Genomic DNA, 19636 nt, shown 5'->3' with positions numbered 1-19636 from the left:
AGCTTCAATCTTTTGTGATCCTGCTAAGGAATAATAAAATAATAAATTTTATTTACCGCCTCCTAATGAACTTCGATGACCAAAAAACAAACTTTTATGCTTGAAAATTTTCATGTTTTTCTATGCGACAAATAACAATAACTCATACAAAACAACATTTTTTGTTCGGATAAGCATAATATTATTTAATAATATTAAAAAACTTAAATCTAAAAGAATAATTTCAAAACATAATTTAAAACAAAAATATAACTTATAAAAATTCTAAAACATAAAATAAAGAATGCTATAATATATAAATATTCAGAATTTAATATGACATTAATATAAATTTAATTTTACTGTTTCCGAACATAGAAAATATGTTAAGACTGTACAATATTACATCTCTGAGTTAGTGTCAGAAGCCTTTGTTGGGGATATATAGCACGAAACTAGTAAGGTAAACTCATCTAGTTTTTAGTTAGCTTATTGTTATAGTAGATATTTATAATTTACTATGTACTATGGATATGCCTTTATGCTTTTACAATAGGCTCTATAGGAAGGGATTCGCTTTATCTCTGATTTTGTTGCTATTTTTTCACGGACAAGTTTTAGCCTGTAGTGAAATTTGGTGCCGAGACTGAAAAATTTATTCAAGTGATGAGCTTCAAATATAATATATATAAATATAGATATGTGCATATATCTGAATAAACTATTAATGATTAAAAAATTAGCAACTTAAGCCTAAATATCTATAGAATACAAGAAAGTACCAGTGTTTGACGTAATCTATACAATGAATGCTGACGAACTACTTCCCTTGGTAGTAAGCTCAGTCAGGGCTGCTTCAGCTTTAGCTGCCCAAGATGTTGACTTCTATAGAAGTTTAGATAAAGAAATTGCTTCATCTCTAACAAATACATCTCAAAAAGTTACTGATATGATAAATAGCATAATATCTTCAGTCGATGAAAATAGTGAAGGTCTTGTAGAAGGAAAAGAAAATTTAGATGAATCATGGAAAGATATTGGAAATTTGTTAGATAGTTTGTTTGAGCTAGCTGATCATTCAATTGATGCTTTATCAAAAGCCTCACAGAAGAGTTCTAATGACCCAAAAATGAAATATTTAAACGATTCATTAAATTTTGAATCAGATAACGTTACAAGACTTTCCAAACCCCAATTAAATTTTTCGGTGCCAGTTGATAATTCAGAGACACACCCATTCAGGCCTTTATTAACCGACAAACCAAATGCAGTTGTACCTTTGGATGAGGTATTGAAGATTGTAGATGGGACTGAAGATACACCTCAGCATTATCCTCAGCCTTATGAAACAGAAATTGATAAACAAGAATATAACGAACAAGTATTGCAGTTTTCTGATCCAATCCCATCTAAGGTGTGGGAAGAGACTGAGGCTATTTGGGTAGATAATGAGGAAAGCTTAGCTGCTATGTTAAATGAATTGAAAACTGCTACTGAATTAGCAGTTGATTTAGAACACCATGACTTCAGAAGTTATTATGGTATTACATGTTTAATGCAAATCAGTACTAGAAACACAGATTATTTAGTTGACACCATTGCTTTGAGAGATAAATTGCAAGTTTTGAATGTAGTTTTCACTGATCCTAAAATCACTAAAATTTTACATGGGGCATTCATGGATATAATTTGGTTACAGAGAGATTTAGGATTGTATATTGTCAGTTTGTTTGACACCTATCATGCATCTAGAGCCCTTGGATTTCCAAGACATAGTTTAGCATACCTATTGGAAAGGTTTGCTCATTTTAAAACTTCAAAACAATATCAACTAGCAGACTGGAGAACAAGACCTCTTTCAAAGGCAATGAATGCTTATGCAAGAGCTGACACGCATTTCTTATTAAATATATTTGATCAACTAAGAAATATGTTAATTCAGGAAGATAAACTAGCTAGCATGTTGCATGAATCTCGTAAAGTGGCGAAAAGAAGATTTGAATATTCTAAATACAAACCAACATTGCCAAGCTCTGCAGTTTTTTCACCTACTGAAAGTGACATGCCTTGGCGTTCTATGATATACCAATATAATATACCTTCTCAAAAAGTTGAATTGGTTAAAAGGTTATGGGAATGGAGAGACACAATTGCTAGAAGAGATGATGAATCCCCAAGATATATTATGCCAAATCAATTAATTGCCTCGTTAGTTGAGTATGTACCAACTAACCCAGCAGGCGTCATTTCTGTAAATAGAATGATGACCGATCCAGTAAGATCAAATGCAAAGGCGATTGCCAATTTAATCAAAAGTACACTTGAGGACATGAAAAATAATAACATTTCTACAACAGTAGTATCCACCACAGCTAAGGATAAAGAAACATCTTCAAACGATTTAAGCACTTCTCAAATTAAATTCATTGTTTCTCAATTTGAAAATATCTTAGAAAAATATTCCAGTAACAATTCTAATTTGAACGATGTGACATCAAAGGAGGGCAAAGACTCTCTAGTATTTAGCAAAATATTCAATTCTAGAGATGATATAATAACATATGACAAGGGAACTAAGCATTTAATAACAGAGCAACAGCTAAGTGATCGTCAAAAAGAAGTAGATGCTGCAATGAAACAAGCTGAAGAAATTGCCTTTTCCATGGAAGTCCAAGATACGCATAAAGAGTCTATGAAGCAACCATTTCCTGAGCCAGAAGAAGTCATTTCACAATCTCATTTGCCTGCTTTTGAAGATAAGGAGGAACAGGAAGATTTAGATGAGATTATTGTCTTAAAAGATACTAAAGACAGAAGAAATAGACAACATAGAGGACGTGGTAGAAGTGCTGACTCAGATCATACAGTAATTGACTACAGTAAAGGTGACAAAATTTTATCTCAAGATAATAGAAGAAGAACTCCGAACAAAAGGAAGTATGATCCATTCTCTGCAGATAACAATGAGAATGCTTTACAAGGAGCAAAGAGAAGAAGACCAACAGCCAAGAATAGAAATGTTTCTTTCAAGAGGTAATATAATTATATACATATATATTTGAAAGCTACTAATTTATACTGTATATTAGAAAAGCCTATAGGTGTTGAGATCAGTTACATATATATACATACATACATATATATATATATATTGATTTTTTTATTATAAAATCATACCAGTTTATATTAATTAGAGGGCAGTAAGAAAAATACTTTATTTACAAATCAACAAGCACATGAACTTGATTCATCGTCCAACTGAATATTTATAGCATCATTAAAATCATCCTTAAAAGCATCTGCATCATTTTGATTCTGTTGCAATGCACCTCTTGTAATTTCTTCAAATGCAACATCAACGTTGATTGAATCTTTAGCACTAGTTAAAAATAGAGGAATGTTTCCCAGTTCCTTTGCCATTTCTTGGCCTTGTTTTGCACTTATTTTTTGTTTTGAATCTTCAATATCTATTTTATTACCTAATATGACAAATGGAAATGTTTCTGGAGAAGATACATTAGCATGTATTAAAAATTCATCTCTCCATGATTTAATGTTATCGAATGATTTTGGATTTGTAACATCATATACTAACACACAACAATCAGCACCTCTATAAAATGCAACACCTAGTGATTGAAATCTTTCTTGACCAGCAGTGTCCCATACTTGCATTGTAGCAGCCTGACTGCCATCATCAATAACCACTTCTTTTGTTAGGAAATCAGCTCCTATAGTCGCTTTATATTGTTGAGAATATTTATCATTAACGTACCTGTGCATTAAAGAAGTCTTACCTACACCAGAGTCACCTAGCACAATGACTTTCAACAGATTCTTCTTTCTTGATGACATATCAAACTTGTGCGATGAGAGTTTATCTTTTAGATGGAGATGGAAATGCAAAAGTAAATAATATGCAAAAATAATCAAAGTTTAAGTCACTTTTTTCGATTAGTTCACAACCTCCAGTATTGAAATATCTTTGTAGATCTACCGACACACACAATGATCCACCTTAATCAGGAGATAGCAAACACTTTAAAATGACTTTTAAAGCTCATTTATCCTTACTTTTAAGGTCCCTGCTTTGAATGCTGATTACTTTTTGATGCTTACAAAAATTTCCCGGCGTCGTTATTCGTGATAGTTGCAAAGTACGTTGAGAAGTGAGTGTGGGTGGGTGAACAAGTGGATTGGTGACAGTAATACTACCAGCACTTATCTGATTCTCCCATTAGATAACATGCACATGCACATATACAATTTACTCCTGACCATGCACTTAACTATTTATTAAGTGCTAAACTTTCTTTCTCTCTGTGAAAGCAGATTCTATTGACTCTAATTGAGATCACCGAGCCTGTTGTTTTGCATTGCGACTCTAACAGCATGGCTTGATGGACGGAACAACACAAGAATACGCAACCAAATGGTTGGCTTTATATAATTACTCCAGTGTGCTGTGGGTACTTCTTGCTATTTGAAAACAACCTCAATATTGCACGATCTCGATGACAATTAATATTATGTGACATCGAAATCATCATGAACTTTTTTCAAAGGAGAAACTCAAAAACAATCCATACAACAAACAAAGACCATTTTACGAAGATAAAAGGTCTTCATGCTTAGTAAAATGCAGGAGTTATTGCAGAGTCCGTTCGCTCAGAAGAGAAAGAGGATATTAGACAGTGCGAGGTATTTCAATTGAAGTTTCTATTTATTTCCCTTGTTTAATAGTTACAGACAAGATGGGTAAGAGTGGAAAACATAATTCGAAGAAATTTGTAAAGCAAACACATAAAAATGATATCTCTAGTCTAGATGAGACTCTAGATACTGAGCCATTCTATGCATCACCATTGTATACATTTTTGTCCCCCTTCAAATCCACCACAAATCAATGGTTGAGCGTATACATTATTGTTTTATTTGCTCTGATTATTAGATGTGCCATTGGGTTAGGACCGTATTCCGGTATGAACGAAGCTCCAATGTTTGGCGATTTTGAAGCTCAAAGACATTGGATGGAGATTACTCAGCATTTGCCAATTTCACAATGGTATTTTTACGATCTACAATATTGGGGTCTAGATTATCCACCATTAACTGCTTATCATTCATATATCTGTGGTTTAATTGGAAAATTCTTTAACCCTGCTTGGTTTGAGTTAGAGACATCTAGAGGAATGGAAATGAAAGAACTGAAAACGTTCATGAGATTGACTGCAATTGTCAGTGAAGTCATTTTTTACATTCCTGCTATCATATATTTCACCACATGGGTAGGGAAACAGAGAAAACAATCACCAATGGGTCAATATATCGCAGCAGCAGCTATACTTTTCCAACCATGTTTGATGTTAATCGATCACGGTCACTTCCAATACAATTCCGTTATGCTAGGTTTGACTGTATATGCCATCAACAATCTATTAGATGATATGTACGCCCCTGCCGCTATTTCTTTTGTTATGTCCATTTGCTTCAAACAAATGTCACTATATTACGCACCAATCTTTTTTGCATATTTATTAGGAAGATCATTGTTTAAAAAGCAATTCTTCAATGTCTCAAGATTTTTGAACATTGCTATTGCTACAATGGTATCTTTCTTCACAGTTTTTGCTCCTCTATATGTTTTCGGCGGTGGTAAACGTAATATCATCCAATCAGTTCACAGAATATTTCCATTTGCTAGAGGTATCTTTGAAGATAAAGTAGCTAACTTCTGGTGTGTCACCAATGTTATAATGAAGTACAAAGTAAACTATACCCAAGATGAACTACAGTTATACTCGTTGATCTTAACTGTAGTTGGATTTTTGCCTGCAATGGTTACTATATTGTGGTTTCCTAAGAAACATTTATTACCATATAGTTTGGCTGCATGTGCTATGTCATTTTTCTTATTCAGTTTCCAGGTTCACGAAAAAACTATTTTAGTACCATTATTACCAATAACGTTATTATACACATCCACAGATTGGAATGTTCTTTCTTTGGTTAGTTGGATTAACAATGTGGCATTGTTTACATTATGGCCATTATTAAAAAAAGATGGTGTCGTGTTACAATATGGTGTGTGTTTCATCTTAAGCAATTGGTTAATAGGTAATTTCAGTTTCTTCACACCAAGATTCCTACCAAAGATATTGACACCAGGTCCACCAATTCAAAATGTAAACACACACTACCGTCGTAGAAGTCTGTTACCTAACAATATCATATGGAAAATAATAATTGTGTTATCGTATATTGTAATGGTCGCTATCCAAGGTCTAGAACTATTCGTCGAGCCACCTCCACAATATCCTGACATATTTGTTCTATTAAATTGTACGCTTGGGTTTTGCTGCTTTACTTCATTTTGGCTATGGAATTACTACAAACTATTCACATTAACAAGCAAAAACTTACAATACCTATGAGGTTTTTAATGTTGATGAAAGGGACCACGTAAATCAATAGATATTTTGTGTAATATATAAATACCTAAGCTACTAATAAATAGGCTGTCAATAAGAATAACAAAGAAAAGGCTTGTCATGTATACTTCTCACTTATTTCAGGGAACTTAACCAAGCACCGGAATATAACTCAAAAGAAGGAAAAGAAATATACGAAGTCTTGTTCCTCGTGGCCCAATGGTCACGGCGTCTGGCTACGAACCAGAAGATTCCAGGTTCGAGTCCTGGCGGGGAAGATTCTTTTTTATTCCCTGAATTTCTGTTTCACAAAAGCATAACATTTCCAGCAGATCAATCCTTCTCTTTACATATCTACTTCAGTGACGAGAGTACCATCATTTAAGTGTAGTTTACAAAACAATTACTCCTCAACAGAAGCAGTCCACCCTGACCCTTACTTTTCTTATAATGAATGGTACCTTTTCCTTTAAATCGTTTATCTTCGCCGACATCTCGATAATTTTTCAGTCGCCGAAACTTGATGCGTAGAAATTTCCATCTCGAAGTTTCCACAAATAATGAACATAACCAAACCAAAGATAAATTAAGTGATTTGGTTTGAGGGAGTGCCAAGAGGGAAACAACGTTTCTATCTAATTGTTATATATTAAAATAATATAGTCGTTGTTTTGGTGTTTTATTTCTCTGTTCTTTCATCCATTGAGTTTTCATCTTGTTCTAAGTGATAAAACCAGTTGTATATCCACTGACATACACAAATACAGACACATATACATTTATCGAAGTACAAGATGGCTGCTTCTAATAAAGAAATTGCTGCGTTAATCGTAGACTATTTGAACAATGTTGTCGATAAGAAAGAAGTTTCTGGCGACAATGCCGATTCTTTAAATGTTGCTATGGACTGTATTGCTGAAGCTTTTGAATTTGAAAGAGATTCTGTTAAGGACACTGTTAAGTCTGCATTCAACGGTAATGGTTTAACATCTTTCCTATCTGGTTCTGCTACTAATGACATTCAAGTGAATATTGCTGATGATGCTGCTGATGAAGAGCAAAAAGCTACGGCTGAAGGCTTAAAATTAGAAGGTAACAAAGCCATGGCTACCAAGGATTACGAATCTGCTATTAAGAAATACTCTGAAGCTATCGAAGTTTTACCAACAAATGCTGTTTACTACGCCAACAGAGCTGCTGCTTACTCTTCCTTAAAGAAGTATGACGATGCTGTCAATGATGCTGAATCTGCTATTAAAGTTAACCCAACCTATTCCAAAGGTTATTCCAGATTAGGTTTCGCCAAATTTGCTCAAGGTAAAGTTGAAGATGCTTTAGATGCTTACAAGAAGGTTTTAGATATTGAAGGTGACAAAGCTACCGATATCATGAAGAGAGATTACGAAACGGCGAAGAAGAAGGTTGAACAATCTCTAAACTTAGAAAAAGTTACTCCAAAAGAAGCTGAAACAGAATCTAATGCAGATGCAGGTACAGGTGCTGCAGGCATGGGTGGTATGGGTGGTTTCCCTGACTTATCTTCAATGTTAGGCGGTGGTTTAGGCGGTGGTTTAGGCGATCTATTAAAAAACCCTCAAATCATGCAAGCTGCTCAACAAATGATGCAAAATCCAAATGCTATGCAACAAATGGAGAGTATGATGCAAAACCCAGCTGTCAGACAAATGGCAGAAAACTTTGCTTCCGGTGAAGGTACTCCAGACTTAAGTGCAATGATGAACAACCCAGATTTGAAGGATATGGCTAAGAATATGTTTGGCAATGGTGGTTTTCCAGGTGCTCCAAAATAATTTTAAGGTGCCTTTTAATTTTGGTATATATAAGCTTAAATATTTGTTTTAATAATGCAATTTGCAAATGCGTTTGAATTTTAGTTTTATTATGTAAATTTTTCATCAAATTTAATCTATACATTTTAGTTTAAATCATAATATTTCATACCATTACGCTATTTAGTATTAAGCTTCATTGCAATCCGTTGTACGAGGTTGCTCTGTTCTTTTAGATGAGCTAGATTTAGAGAAACAAACTTCCTAACCAGAAGGTTACTGTTAAACTTGGATTTCATCCTAACATAGTCACTAAATTCTTCTGCTAATTCTTCATGCTTCACTCTTATTTCTGTGCCAAGCTTTTTAAGATCTCTCTCCAACTCAAGCATAGCGAATTTTAATCGTCTTTCTTCCTCCTTCCTGTACGTAACATTCCAGGCATATCTAAACACACTCGTATTTTCAGAAAGATTTCCAGTTTCTTCATTACTCTGCAAAAATTTAATAGAGTATTCCTTTCGATGTTCTAATAGTTTTGTATTCTTTTTCAACCAAATTGACAGTTTGTCTTTTATGAACGATGCTAATTTTGAGGTTAATATTAGGGTACATTTTTTCATAAATAATATGTCCTGTGATAACTCATAATAAACCATTGATGAATGTACATGTGGAGATATACTTTGCAGATCGCCCAAAGTTCTCGAGATTTCATTATTAGAAAAATATGAGCCCAACCTTTCTAGAATATCATAGGAAGTATTAAGATCAGTATTCTTAATTTCCCCAAAAATACTCAACTTCAAAAAACTCTGAATTACATTATTCGTTTTACCTATTTCTTGAAAACTAAAGTCACAAAATGCTTTGATATTATTTATATCCTCAGCCGATAAGGGCTTGAAACTACTATGATCATCAATAGACTTCTCTTGTTGCTGAAGTTTCGAGGAAATCCATTTTATGATCAGATTTTCGTCTAGTAACGTAAGTGGATCTATTTTCTCAAAATATAATAGCGCACTTAAGCCATGAGATAAGAAATTCAGATAATTTTTAATCTTTAACCTTCTTATTGGTAATATATTATGCCCTTCAATGATTTTCTTTAAACAATCTAACATATCTGAGTATGGAATGAAGTCAGATTTGTATATTTTTTGCATAGCATTTATAAGGTTATAATATTTTTTTAATTTGATGATGTTTGTCGTATATTCAAGATCATCTTTTTGAACCGAAATACAAAGGTACCAATGAGATTTCTCGTAACGAGCATATGAAATATATGCGTTCTCAAATATCACATCTTTACTAAGTTTTGCAGCCAGTAGATTAAAAACTGTAAAATTCTTACCATAATCCAAACAATTTAAATATTTATCCTTTTGTAGCTTCTTTATTATCAACCTGCCATCCTCAAGAATTGTTTTTATGTTATCAATTCTATTATATTTAACGTATGTCATCAGAGGTGTCATTCCTTTCAGATTTGGAATGTTAATATCTAGATCTTCAAATTTCAGTAATAATGAAACTTGAGATTTTAAAATATGTAATAATGAATCGCCAAATAAGTCAGTATGATCTGAGACTTTAAAAATAATATCATTGTTTTTATACCACAATAGAGCCTGATCTAATGCAATTTTTATAGTACTTGAATACGTCGTTTGATCATAACTTCTAAATATGGTGAATAATGCAGTCCGCCCTTTTAAATCTTTAAGAGTCCAATTAATGTACTTCCCAATTTTTTCCAAAATTTCAATTTCATCTGTAATATAATGAGCCAGTGTCCTTTTGGTTTTGTCAGTTTTGTTATAATAATTTAGAAGTTCTGAATTTGTGCACGAATTTTGAAATATTTCAATTAAAATCTCTGCAGCTTCCAAATTCCTTTCTTTCAAGCATTTTATCAATAATGTTGAACCACTTACGTCGGTGTCATATAATAAATCATCCAGCGGGAAAATATCTTCAAAATTCAATAAAGCTTCACACAAAGCTTCATTTTTCTTATTGGCAATAAGCAATGACAAAATGGATTCTCCATACTGTGTTCTATATCTAAAGTAGTCTTTAAACTGATTGATAGGTATCAAATCGTCATGCTGGCTCCTTATTTTTATCAAAAAATCTTCTAGTAAAGATAATTTTTGAAGCTGGATTCTAGATTCATCACTATTCGAAAGCTCATAGAAGTAAGATAAAGTTGCCTCAATTGTCGATAATGTGTATCCTAAGGCACCGAACTTAACTGTATTTTCATCCTTATAAAATGATTGTAAATATTGAACATGTAGGAAAACATCTTCTACCCCAGCTCTACATAATAGGAGCGCAAATAAGCTAACTAATGTATCTGCATCAATTAGAGGTAGTTTTGGCAGTGTATTATCTCTAATAGTATCATCTGAATTCTTTCCCGTAATTATGTTAAGAGTTTTGAAGATAACGTCTACTTTTTTTGAATAACTGTTTGCTGACTTGATTCCTTTAAACACAGACACTGCTTGAACCATGCAAGCTTCCATATTAACTATGTCAATCAATTGGAAATTCTTGAATGTACGGTTATAGAATGTTGTATCCAGCATATCTAATGAAAGTTGAGAAACAAGTCTAAAATCCAGTATTTTATCTCTATAATGTTCTTGTAATTTATTCCAAATATCTTGATATAACAAAGATTCGATATATTCATATGCTATATCATATAGATTAGTGAATCTTTGAAATCTTTGCTCTTCTTTTAATGTATTATATATCATATTGACAATATCGTGGAATAATTCAGACCCAATATTTTGTAAAGGTTCCATAGCTTGATATTTTTTAAGGTATTTTTCTAACTCTATGGTCCAATCTTTACGTTCTTGAAATAGTTGGATAAATTTTACTCTATCAGCTTTATTCTCTTCTGTTCTTTGTAGCAAACCGGGTTTATCTTTATCTTGACTATGGAAAGGCAATTCCCTTGACTCTTCAAAACCTTTCAATTCATCTATTAATGTCCAATCACTAACTCCTAATGGATAATCAATGTGCATAATTCCAAAATGACCAGAACCATGCAAGTAATCATTAAAATTTGTCAACAGTGTGGCATCTCTCATCTGGCTCTTTCTTTTGGAGAAATATCCTTTAATCGGTATGCATAATGATTGCCTTAGGAGAACTTCTTTTCCATTCAGTGATTTTAAATAAACATCCCCATTCTTTTGATTGCTGCTAGATATCTTATCAGTTGAACTATTCTTATCAAGAATAAGAATATGGGCTGCAACGAAATCATATGTATAGCATAGTTCCCTAAACGAGATATTAGAAGTCGAATCCTTATAATATAAAAGAATGAAGTCATTCGGTACCAATAGCAAAAAGTCTTTGTCCCTTAATTCATTGTAAAGCTTTTTAAATGGCGATGCATGGGGATCAGGACAGTTAAACACAGCATTGATCAATGGATTCTTTAATACTGGCATAAAATAAGCCATTTTTAACCTTTTTTTGTTAGCAGGTATATGTGATCTCCCAGAGACCCACAGCAATACCTCAACTTAGTCCTTTTATAACACTAAATCAAATAAGAATCACAGCTCAAACATGAAAGTATCCATATGAATGCACACTAAAATAAATGGGACTATCTAAACCTTTAAAATATATTTAGTTCCATTTTTATGTTAAAAAAAGACCCTAAAGCTCATTACATTTTTCGAAATTCTTAAGTTGCGATGAGCTTATATCAACATTATTACAACTTTCATTAACTTTATAAGAAGTTCGATAGGAAAAGAAAAAGATACTTTATTTTGAATTTAGTTTGAGATATAGAGGCCAAGGAGGTACCATTGTAGTAACATTTGGTACTGTATAGAGTGAATGGCAAAAGGTAAGAATAAAAGCAGTGAAACGAGAAGTGGAAAGCCTTCTAGAGGGTCGAATGGCCATCACACAAGAACGAACCATAAACGAATGGAAATGAAATTCTCTAATGCTGGTACTGGTGCTAATAGCAAGGAAGCTGGGTTTCCTGTTAAGCTTGCTATGTGGGACTTTGATCATTGCGACCCAAAGAGATGTAGTGGTAAAAAGCTTGAGAGACTAGGTTTGATTAAGTCTTTGAGAGTTGGCCAGAAGTTCCAAGGTATCGTTGTTTCTCCCAATGGAAAAGGTGTTGTCTGCCCAGATGATAAAGAAACTGTAGAAGAATTCGGAGCTTCAGTAGTCGAGTGTTCATGGGCAAGACTGGATGAGGTGCCATTCAACAAAATAGGTGGTAAACATGAGAGATTGTTACCTTATTTAGTTGCTGCCAATCAAGTTAATTACGGAAGGCCTTGGAGATTGAACTGCGTAGAAGCTTTAGCTGCTTGCTTTGCTATTGTTGGCAGAGTTGATTTGGCTGCTGAGTTACTGGAACACTTCTCGTGGGGATTAGGGTTTTTAGAATTAAATAAAGAATTGCTGGAAATGTATCAAAAGTGTACAGATTCAGAGTCAGTTAAGAAAGTTGAAGAAGAGTGGTTAGAGAAAATTGACAAAGAAGTCCAGGAAAGAAAATCCCAATCGAGAGAAGGTGATATCTGGCTACAAGGCAACACTAACAGAGACTTGCAAGATATGTCTGATGATGAGGAATTCGATAGCGAACAATACTACTCTGAGGAAAATACTGAGAGAAAAATAAGGTACGATAATTTAGGTAACGTACTAATTAGTGAAGAAGAGAATGAGTCTGAAGAAGAAGAAGAGGTTAGATATGATGCATTAGGCAACATCATCGAAAGTGAGGAAGAAGCAGCTGAATTGAAATACGATTCGCTCGGAAACTTGATTGAAGATGATGAGCAAGAGGTGGAAGAAGACCTAGCTCGCACAACAGAAAAATTGAAGAAATTAGAGACCTAATATATCTGTCTCTTCTCATCATGTAACTTTCTTTCAAATTTGACCGTTTTTCAACCAGTTTTCACTCCAACTTGAAACTGAAAAGGTCTAAGTGCATACAATGTACATAATAAATAGTGCTACATAATAGTATACCATTATAATAACCTTAATGTATATCTAATTTATATTTGATTCTCAAAAACTTTTAAAGGTAACAATCCATTTTTTTGAAGTGGCATTATGAAAATTAACATCCAAGAAAAGGTACATTCTATAATTGCAACTGGTTATTTAAATAGTGATTTAATTCTTTATTATAATTGAATGCATATTGACTAAGAAGCAGGCAGCAGAGTTAAATTTTAGAATGAATAATAGTTTTGATGGATTTGTGCCTATTCATGGTATATTTTACTCTGTGTTTCACCCAACCGAGGGTACAAAAGTCAGTTATGAATTCCCACCTAGTAATTTGGTGAAGTCAGGTATTAACTTCGATGCTATAAAGAACTATGTGATACCTAAACCACAACTATGCCATAAGTTATTAACTTTGAAATATAATAATTATAGAATAGTGGGCTATCCGATCATAATTAACTCATCATTGTACGCTAGAAATAACTTCAGCTTTAACTTAGTTTTTGTATTTCCCTATGAATGTGAAACATCCCCATACGAACCAGTGGTAGAAAGGTTGGGGAAGATGTTCTGTGAATTAGAAGGCCAATGTCAGTTCTTATCAAAATGTGAGAAGGATATGGCTTACTTTGATTTCAAATTGATTTCAAATTTAATAGATCAAGACAAGTCGAACACAGAACCAGACAATAATATTCTTTCGAAAACAAACTCAATGATACTTCCTACTATAAGTAATATAGATACTACAGTGGGATCAACTAATACCCAAGATAAAGCTAATTCAAAGGAAGTCGAATATTTATTTTCCAAGTACAATGTTATCCAAAATTATATTAAGAATGATAAAATGCAACTCTCTATGAACGATATCTTAATGCGAGTATTTCAAGATTTAAACAGTTATTCTGAATGTTATATACCTATCGATGATGGGAATGCTATTGATATAAAACTATTTCCTACATTAATGCCTCCAATTGATTCAATTTCAGTAGAAGATGTACCTATACCCACTGTCAATCTTAATAAAATTATTGATGTCAACTGGGACCCAACAATGTTAAAAATAGTTCCATATATCGATGGTTTAAATAGCATATTTAAAATTGCTAATTTAAGCAATAGTGATGCCATGTTAGTGATTGAATGTATACGGCATTTTGTGTACTATGGCTGTGTTATTCTCTCTGATATTTTTCAGTTTTCGAATATATATGCACCAACCAGTTCAATTACAGATTTTTTGACGGATCCAACGTTAGCGACAGAATGTCAAATATATGTCACAAGTCCAGAAGACTCTTTGCTATCAGCATTACCCTTTAAGAAGGGTAGAAAAATGGTGAAAAATAGGAGATCTGCATCGATTGCTTCCCATTTCACTTCTTCTAGTTCATTGAGACAAAATCTAAACTCAAAAGCTTCCTCGTTTATCTCTGACGAGGGGCATCATAATGATGACACAGCATATCCAAACCATGATTCTATATATGAAAATAGACGAAGGTCTGAGAGCAGTTTTTCAAGTGGAAATAATGATGAAATGCATCAAAATCGAAATTATTTACCAACTAAATCGACATTATTTGATCTATACAGATCACTAAGTCAAGGCGTTAAACTGGAGGAGTGGTATCAAATTAATTTTAATAGTATTAGAGACAATTTTATCGACATTAGACGCTTCATAATATTTGGAATCATAAAGAGAATCATTTATAGATGTCATTCATATCCGCTACCTAAAAATTATGAAGCCTTCTCAAAGCTGAATGATCTCAAAAACCTGCAAAACGGTCCAAAAATAGTAAAGAATAAAAGTCAAAGTTATACTTATAACATATTTTCAACTTCTGATATTAAATTTGGAGTTGATTTGTATACAGATACAAAAAAAAAGCTACATACCCTGGATGTCGATGTTGCGGATAGAGTGTTGAATAATGTATACAAAAAATTATCCACGAATGGAAGACCTACTACTTCGATCAATGGACAAGGACAACATCCTTCAAAAGTTGCATTTAAGAATCAATCTTATGATAATGATCTTCCAGGTCTAATGAACAATCTTGGGATTGAAGCAACCAAATTTAGTCGTGAAATAAACATAAATGACAAAATATATTTACTCGATGCACTTCAATCTGCCGAAAATTTGGATAATATATGTTCAAATCTAGAGTTGTCCAGAGAAGAAGTTGAAACACTTTTAAATGAACTTACCGAATACCGCATTATAAACTGTTAACATTTTAATTATTTATGTAACCTTTAAATATCAATTGACTCCTAAAAGCATTTATGACTATTGTTACAATATATAAAGTTACTTAAGGCATTGCCTTATAAACGTTTTTCATATGTATATAATGGTACAGAGTATTTGTAATGAAAATCATTCTTTATGTATCATTTTACTTGAGTTAAGATTTTCTGATAAATCAAGGTTGAGATTTAATTTTCTCTTGATCGGTCTCTTCATATCTATTTCAGATAGTGATTGGATTTCAACTTTTAGAGGACTATTTAACTTCGTTGAAGATTTTATTGGTGAAATCTTAGATGGGGAAAGATTTTGTTTGTATGCTTTCTTTTTTGAAGAGGAATTAACTCCCAGTTTTTGTTGTTCCATTTGTTCAAAAATTTCTTTCAAATTTAATGTGTCATTGCTATATGATTCTTTCATTTCGTTCTTGAAGACATTTTGCATAGCTTCCTTCAAATTATCAAAAGAATCAATGGAATTTTCTGAAGAATTAAAATTATCCGTAATGAGATCTTTTAACTTTTTATTTTTATTTATGATTTCTAAAAACTCTGACTTTATCAAATCATTTGAGTTAAATATTTCGGAAAATTCTTCCACAATCTCCACATTCTTCTTTATCGAGCTCATATTATTTATAAAAAGTTCTGAAGTTGAGGTCGATTCAGATAATAGTTTAGCTAATATCTCGCTGTTCTTATTCTTATTCTTGGTTATACTTTCGTTAAAATTTTCTATGATCTCATTAGATGCTAATTCCCATTTTTTCTTTTCTGGATTAAACTGAGTTAATTCATTTTCAACAATTTCGGAAGTTAATGAAGTTATACTCTTTGATAAACTTTTTGTATTCTTTTCAACATATATATCCAATAGTTTCTTAAAGTTTTCTGTAAATTCGACAGAAATACCTTGTACTTCATGATAGGTCCTATTAATGTATGTATCGATAAGTTCTTCATGGCTAGACTTGAGAAAATTGTCATTTATGTAATTATTCAAATTATTGAACTCTTCGCTAATATCTGACAACAATTCTGAATATTTATTATGATTGATCTCAACTGATTCCTCTAAATTCTTTAGGTTAGTATCCAACTGTTCAAAATATTTTGGTGAAGTATCTAAAACTTGGTTTGCACTATTTGTTAAGAGTTCCTTAACTTTAGATTGTGATTGGTTCGCTATTTTTAATATTTCTGCTTTAATATTATCAATATTGGTATTCATGTTATCATTATCATCCGGCATCCTATTTTTAATATCTGCAAAATTACTTTCTAAAGAATTTTTTAATTTGACTAATTCCTTATCATATAATAACTTCAATTTATTTTGCAAATGTATTTCTTTATCAGAATATTTTTCAACAGATTTTTGCATGTTTCCCAATATAGAATGTAGTTTTATTTTAATATTTTCTAACTCAGATTCTCTTTTACTTTGTTTTTCTAATGCACAATTTAAATTGCTAATTGTTTCCCTTAAATTCTGTAACTTGATTCTCTGGCGTTCATTGATTTCTTCAAATGTTCTCTTTTCAATCCTAATTTCATTTCCTTTCTTTGTTAATTCATTAATTGAATTTTTTGAATTTTGAATTTTCTCTTTGTATGATTCCAATGTTTTTGTTAACTCTGAGTAATGCTTTTCATCCATATAAATACCATTATCGTTTGACTTATATGATAATAAATCCGATTTTGTTTTAACTAATTCGTTTGAAAGAATTTTAATTAATGACTCTTTCGTTATTACTGATCCCTTTTTTGGTTCATTTTTTATTTCTTTTATTTTAGTTGCCATAGTTAACACTGAACAAGTAGCATCTAGTTGTTTTTTTAATGGTGCTATGTTAGCGATAAATAATGTCCTGGTGATTCCATCAAAGTTATTTTGCAAAAGTTGTGTTAACTTGGAATCCAGGAATGATGCATAAGTTGAGTTATTTACCATGCCGTTAATCATTTTATTAAAACTCTGTAAATTTGAATTAAAGGCACCATTTTTACTTGTATTATTATCTCCATATTCTGATCCAGCAAAATTCACAAAACTCAATTTAGACATTCTAAACACCTCATTAACTTCTTCCTCTTTGTATAATGTGATATTGAAAATGGAATGACTTCTCTTAGAAAATTCATTCTTATCTGATGCAGAGCCGGTGGAAGCAATTCTTCTATTTTTTAACCCTTTTTTTATAATTGCCATTCCTTCCTCGATTTCCGTTATTGTTATCTCCTGTAAGTTTTGAATATATATACTATTCAGTCTTTCATGAGAACTCTGTAATGAATAATCAGAAAAAGAGTTCGTCCTTGATAGTGAAAGCCTATTATTGTTTGCAGTATTATTCGAAATAGAATTGTTTGGTGGTAACGACCTTTTCCCCATTCTTTTCCTCATCATTGCAGTGGGTATTTTCTTAGAATTTGTCAACGGTGAATTATCTCTTGTGCTTGAATTACTGCTTCCCGCTGACCTAAGACCGTTGCTTGCAGAATCTACAATTCTCAATTTTTTACCCGTGCTTCCAGTTGCGCCGTTGCTATTGTTCCCATTAGCGTTATTACCTGTATCTATTAGTAAATCTCTTAACTCATCATTGTATATTTCCACAAAAGAACATTTTATTATATGATCATTTCCATTGCTCTCCAAATCCTTAAACAGTCGAGATAGTACTCTCGGCACTACCCCTAAGTTCTCCGATTCAGCATTATTTGCGTTTTGTAATTCAGAATACTCACCATACAGTGTATAGTTTTTACCAGAAAACCGCGATCCATAACTCATTATCGACACGTTATACCCATCAAAGAAGCTCTTATAAAATGGAATAACGGTCTCATCAAACAATTTCTTCTGATCATCTTGTTCCCCATATACTGCATCCAAAGTGTATATCTTCTTCCTTCCCGTACTTTCATCTAACACTATCACCTCATTCGAGGTACCATCCTCATTATCACCAATTGATATAATAGTTGGACTCCCGCTATGCTTTTCCTCATCGATGGGCTCCCGACATCGTACCGCTACTGTAATATTCTCCATTTTAGCGCTTTCAATCATTGAAACTCTCTATGTTTCACCCAACCTGTGATGCTCAAGTCAAGGAACCACTCTCTAGGTGCACAGATACCTGACTAAATCTTCAAATACAATCCGATGGAATCGTTTTATGGGTATTATAGAATCAATGTTATAGAGATCTCTTATTTAGCGTTTAATAAATGTAAACAAAACGCGACGCAGTTACCCGGTTCGCTATTTGTGTCAGCAAATCGGAAGTGTCACAAATTCCTGCTGCCCTCTGTCCTTTGTTCTCCTGCGTCAGCTGGACGACAGCAATTGGGAACGCACAGTTTATATGCACTAATCCTAAGGTTAGTTTGCTGCTTTGTAAAATCTATTTTTTGCTGTCCTTGAGCTAAGTTACGTGCTATTTAGTTGGTAAGAATGAGGCTCGACACCGTTCGATAATAGCAAAGTAGCATAGCAGTTGTATTATGTATTGAGTTGTTATTAGAGCGGAAACAAGTTTGGTTACGTAAACTGTCCCTATGGTTTTGCTGGATTAGTCAGCTTTTGAAGAATTGGTGTAGTTGCCTTCGAAATTGTAGCTTGCTATTTTAGAACTCGCAGCTTGTTTCTGTAGTTATTATTCTAAATTTACTGGTTTGCTCAACTCTGAGATTTGATTGCTCTAAACTGTTCAAGACTCTAAAATACAGTGTATAAAAGCATGCTATGAAATTCAGTATATTCTAGATACATAAAATGAAACCGTTACTCACCAACAAGATATGCAAAGCAAGAAACAGTAAAATGCAGATGTTAAATACTGTTACGCTTATTGCCTTGATCGGCTTCGTAGTGAGTCTGCCAATTGAAGTTATTGAAGTTATTGGAGGAGATGATGAGTACGACGAAGAGGGTTTGTATGAATATTTTTCAAATAGCAGTTTCCCAGAAGGCAACATGCCTCATTCAAAGGACGACCATCTATTCCTAATTGATGTTAACTACGACCAGGAGCTGACAGACCTGCAAGTTCGTGTTAGTGATCTTCTCGGGGAGTATCTAGACCCATATGCTTAATATATATGTTTTGT

The 19636-nt window shown here is 32.9% G+C and overlaps 8 protein-coding genes and 1 non-coding gene across 9 annotated transcripts; 6 read left to right on the top strand and 3 right to left on the bottom strand.

Annotated features, from left to right (window-relative positions):
• Positions 1-784: 784 nt before the first annotated feature.
• Positions 785-3016, top strand: RRP6 (exosome nuclease subunit RRP6; the record flags this gene model as incomplete). The annotated part of the gene is made up of 1 exon (XM_003687246.1): positions 785-3016. The coding sequence occupies one exon, from the start codon at positions 785-787 to the stop codon at positions 3014-3016; it is 2232 nt and encodes a 743-aa protein (XP_003687294.1).
• A 188-nt stretch (positions 3017-3204) lies between these two features.
• On the bottom strand, positions 3205-3834 carry YPT7 (Rab family GTPase YPT7; the record flags this gene model as incomplete). Its single annotated transcript, XM_003687245.1, has 1 exon — positions 3205-3834. One exon carries the CDS (start codon positions 3832-3834, stop codon positions 3205-3207), a length of 630 nt encoding a protein of 209 aa, XP_003687293.1.
• Positions 3835-4733: 899 nt separating this feature from the next.
• On the top strand, positions 4734-6413 carry ALG6 (dolichyl-P-Glc:Man(9)GlcNAc(2)-PP-dolichol alpha-1,3-glucosyltransferase; the record flags this gene model as incomplete). Its single annotated transcript, XM_003687244.1, has 1 exon — positions 4734-6413. One exon carries the CDS (start codon positions 4734-4736, stop codon positions 6411-6413), a length of 1680 nt encoding a protein of 559 aa, XP_003687292.1.
• Positions 6414-6615: 202 nt separating this feature from the next.
• Positions 6616-6688, top strand: TPHA0Jtrna8R. The gene has a single exon. It is a non-coding gene; the product is annotated as a tRNA-Arg (tRNA).
• A 516-nt stretch (positions 6689-7204) lies between these two features.
• Positions 7205-8221, top strand: SGT2 (Sgt2p; the record flags this gene model as incomplete). Its single annotated transcript, XM_003687243.1, has 1 exon — positions 7205-8221. One exon carries the CDS (start codon positions 7205-7207, stop codon positions 8219-8221), a length of 1017 nt encoding a protein of 338 aa, XP_003687291.1.
• A 158-nt stretch (positions 8222-8379) lies between these two features.
• Positions 8380-11703, bottom strand: TPHA0J00330 (uncharacterized protein; the record flags this gene model as incomplete). Its single annotated transcript, XM_003687242.1, has 1 exon — positions 8380-11703. The coding sequence occupies one exon, from the start codon at positions 11701-11703 to the stop codon at positions 8380-8382; it is 3324 nt and encodes a 1107-aa protein (XP_003687290.1).
• A 388-nt stretch (positions 11704-12091) lies between these two features.
• On the top strand, positions 12092-13120 carry TSR3 (ribosome biogenesis protein TSR3; the record flags this gene model as incomplete). Its single annotated transcript, XM_003687241.1, has 1 exon — positions 12092-13120. One exon carries the CDS (start codon positions 12092-12094, stop codon positions 13118-13120), a length of 1029 nt encoding a protein of 342 aa, XP_003687289.1.
• Positions 13121-13469: 349 nt separating this feature from the next.
• On the top strand, positions 13470-15497 carry NPR2 (nitrogen permease regulating protein NPR2; the record flags this gene model as incomplete). Its single annotated transcript, XM_003687240.1, has 1 exon — positions 13470-15497. The coding sequence occupies one exon, from the start codon at positions 13470-13472 to the stop codon at positions 15495-15497; it is 2028 nt and encodes a 675-aa protein (XP_003687288.1).
• A 147-nt stretch (positions 15498-15644) lies between these two features.
• On the bottom strand, positions 15645-18593 carry TPHA0J00300 (uncharacterized protein; the record flags this gene model as incomplete). The annotated part of the gene is made up of 1 exon (XM_003687239.1): positions 15645-18593. One exon carries the CDS (start codon positions 18591-18593, stop codon positions 15645-15647), a length of 2949 nt encoding a protein of 982 aa, XP_003687287.1.
• Between the last annotated feature and the right edge of the window lie 1043 nt (positions 18594-19636).

This window comes from Tetrapisispora phaffii, chromosome 10 (genome assembly GCF_000236905.1).
Source record: "Tetrapisispora phaffii CBS 4417 chromosome 10, complete genome".
Lineage (NCBI taxonomy): Eukaryota > Fungi > Ascomycota > Saccharomycetes > Saccharomycetales > Saccharomycetaceae > Tetrapisispora > Tetrapisispora phaffii.
Note: the sequence above shows the minus strand (reverse complement) of the source record. Positions and strands in the feature narration are given on the sequence as shown.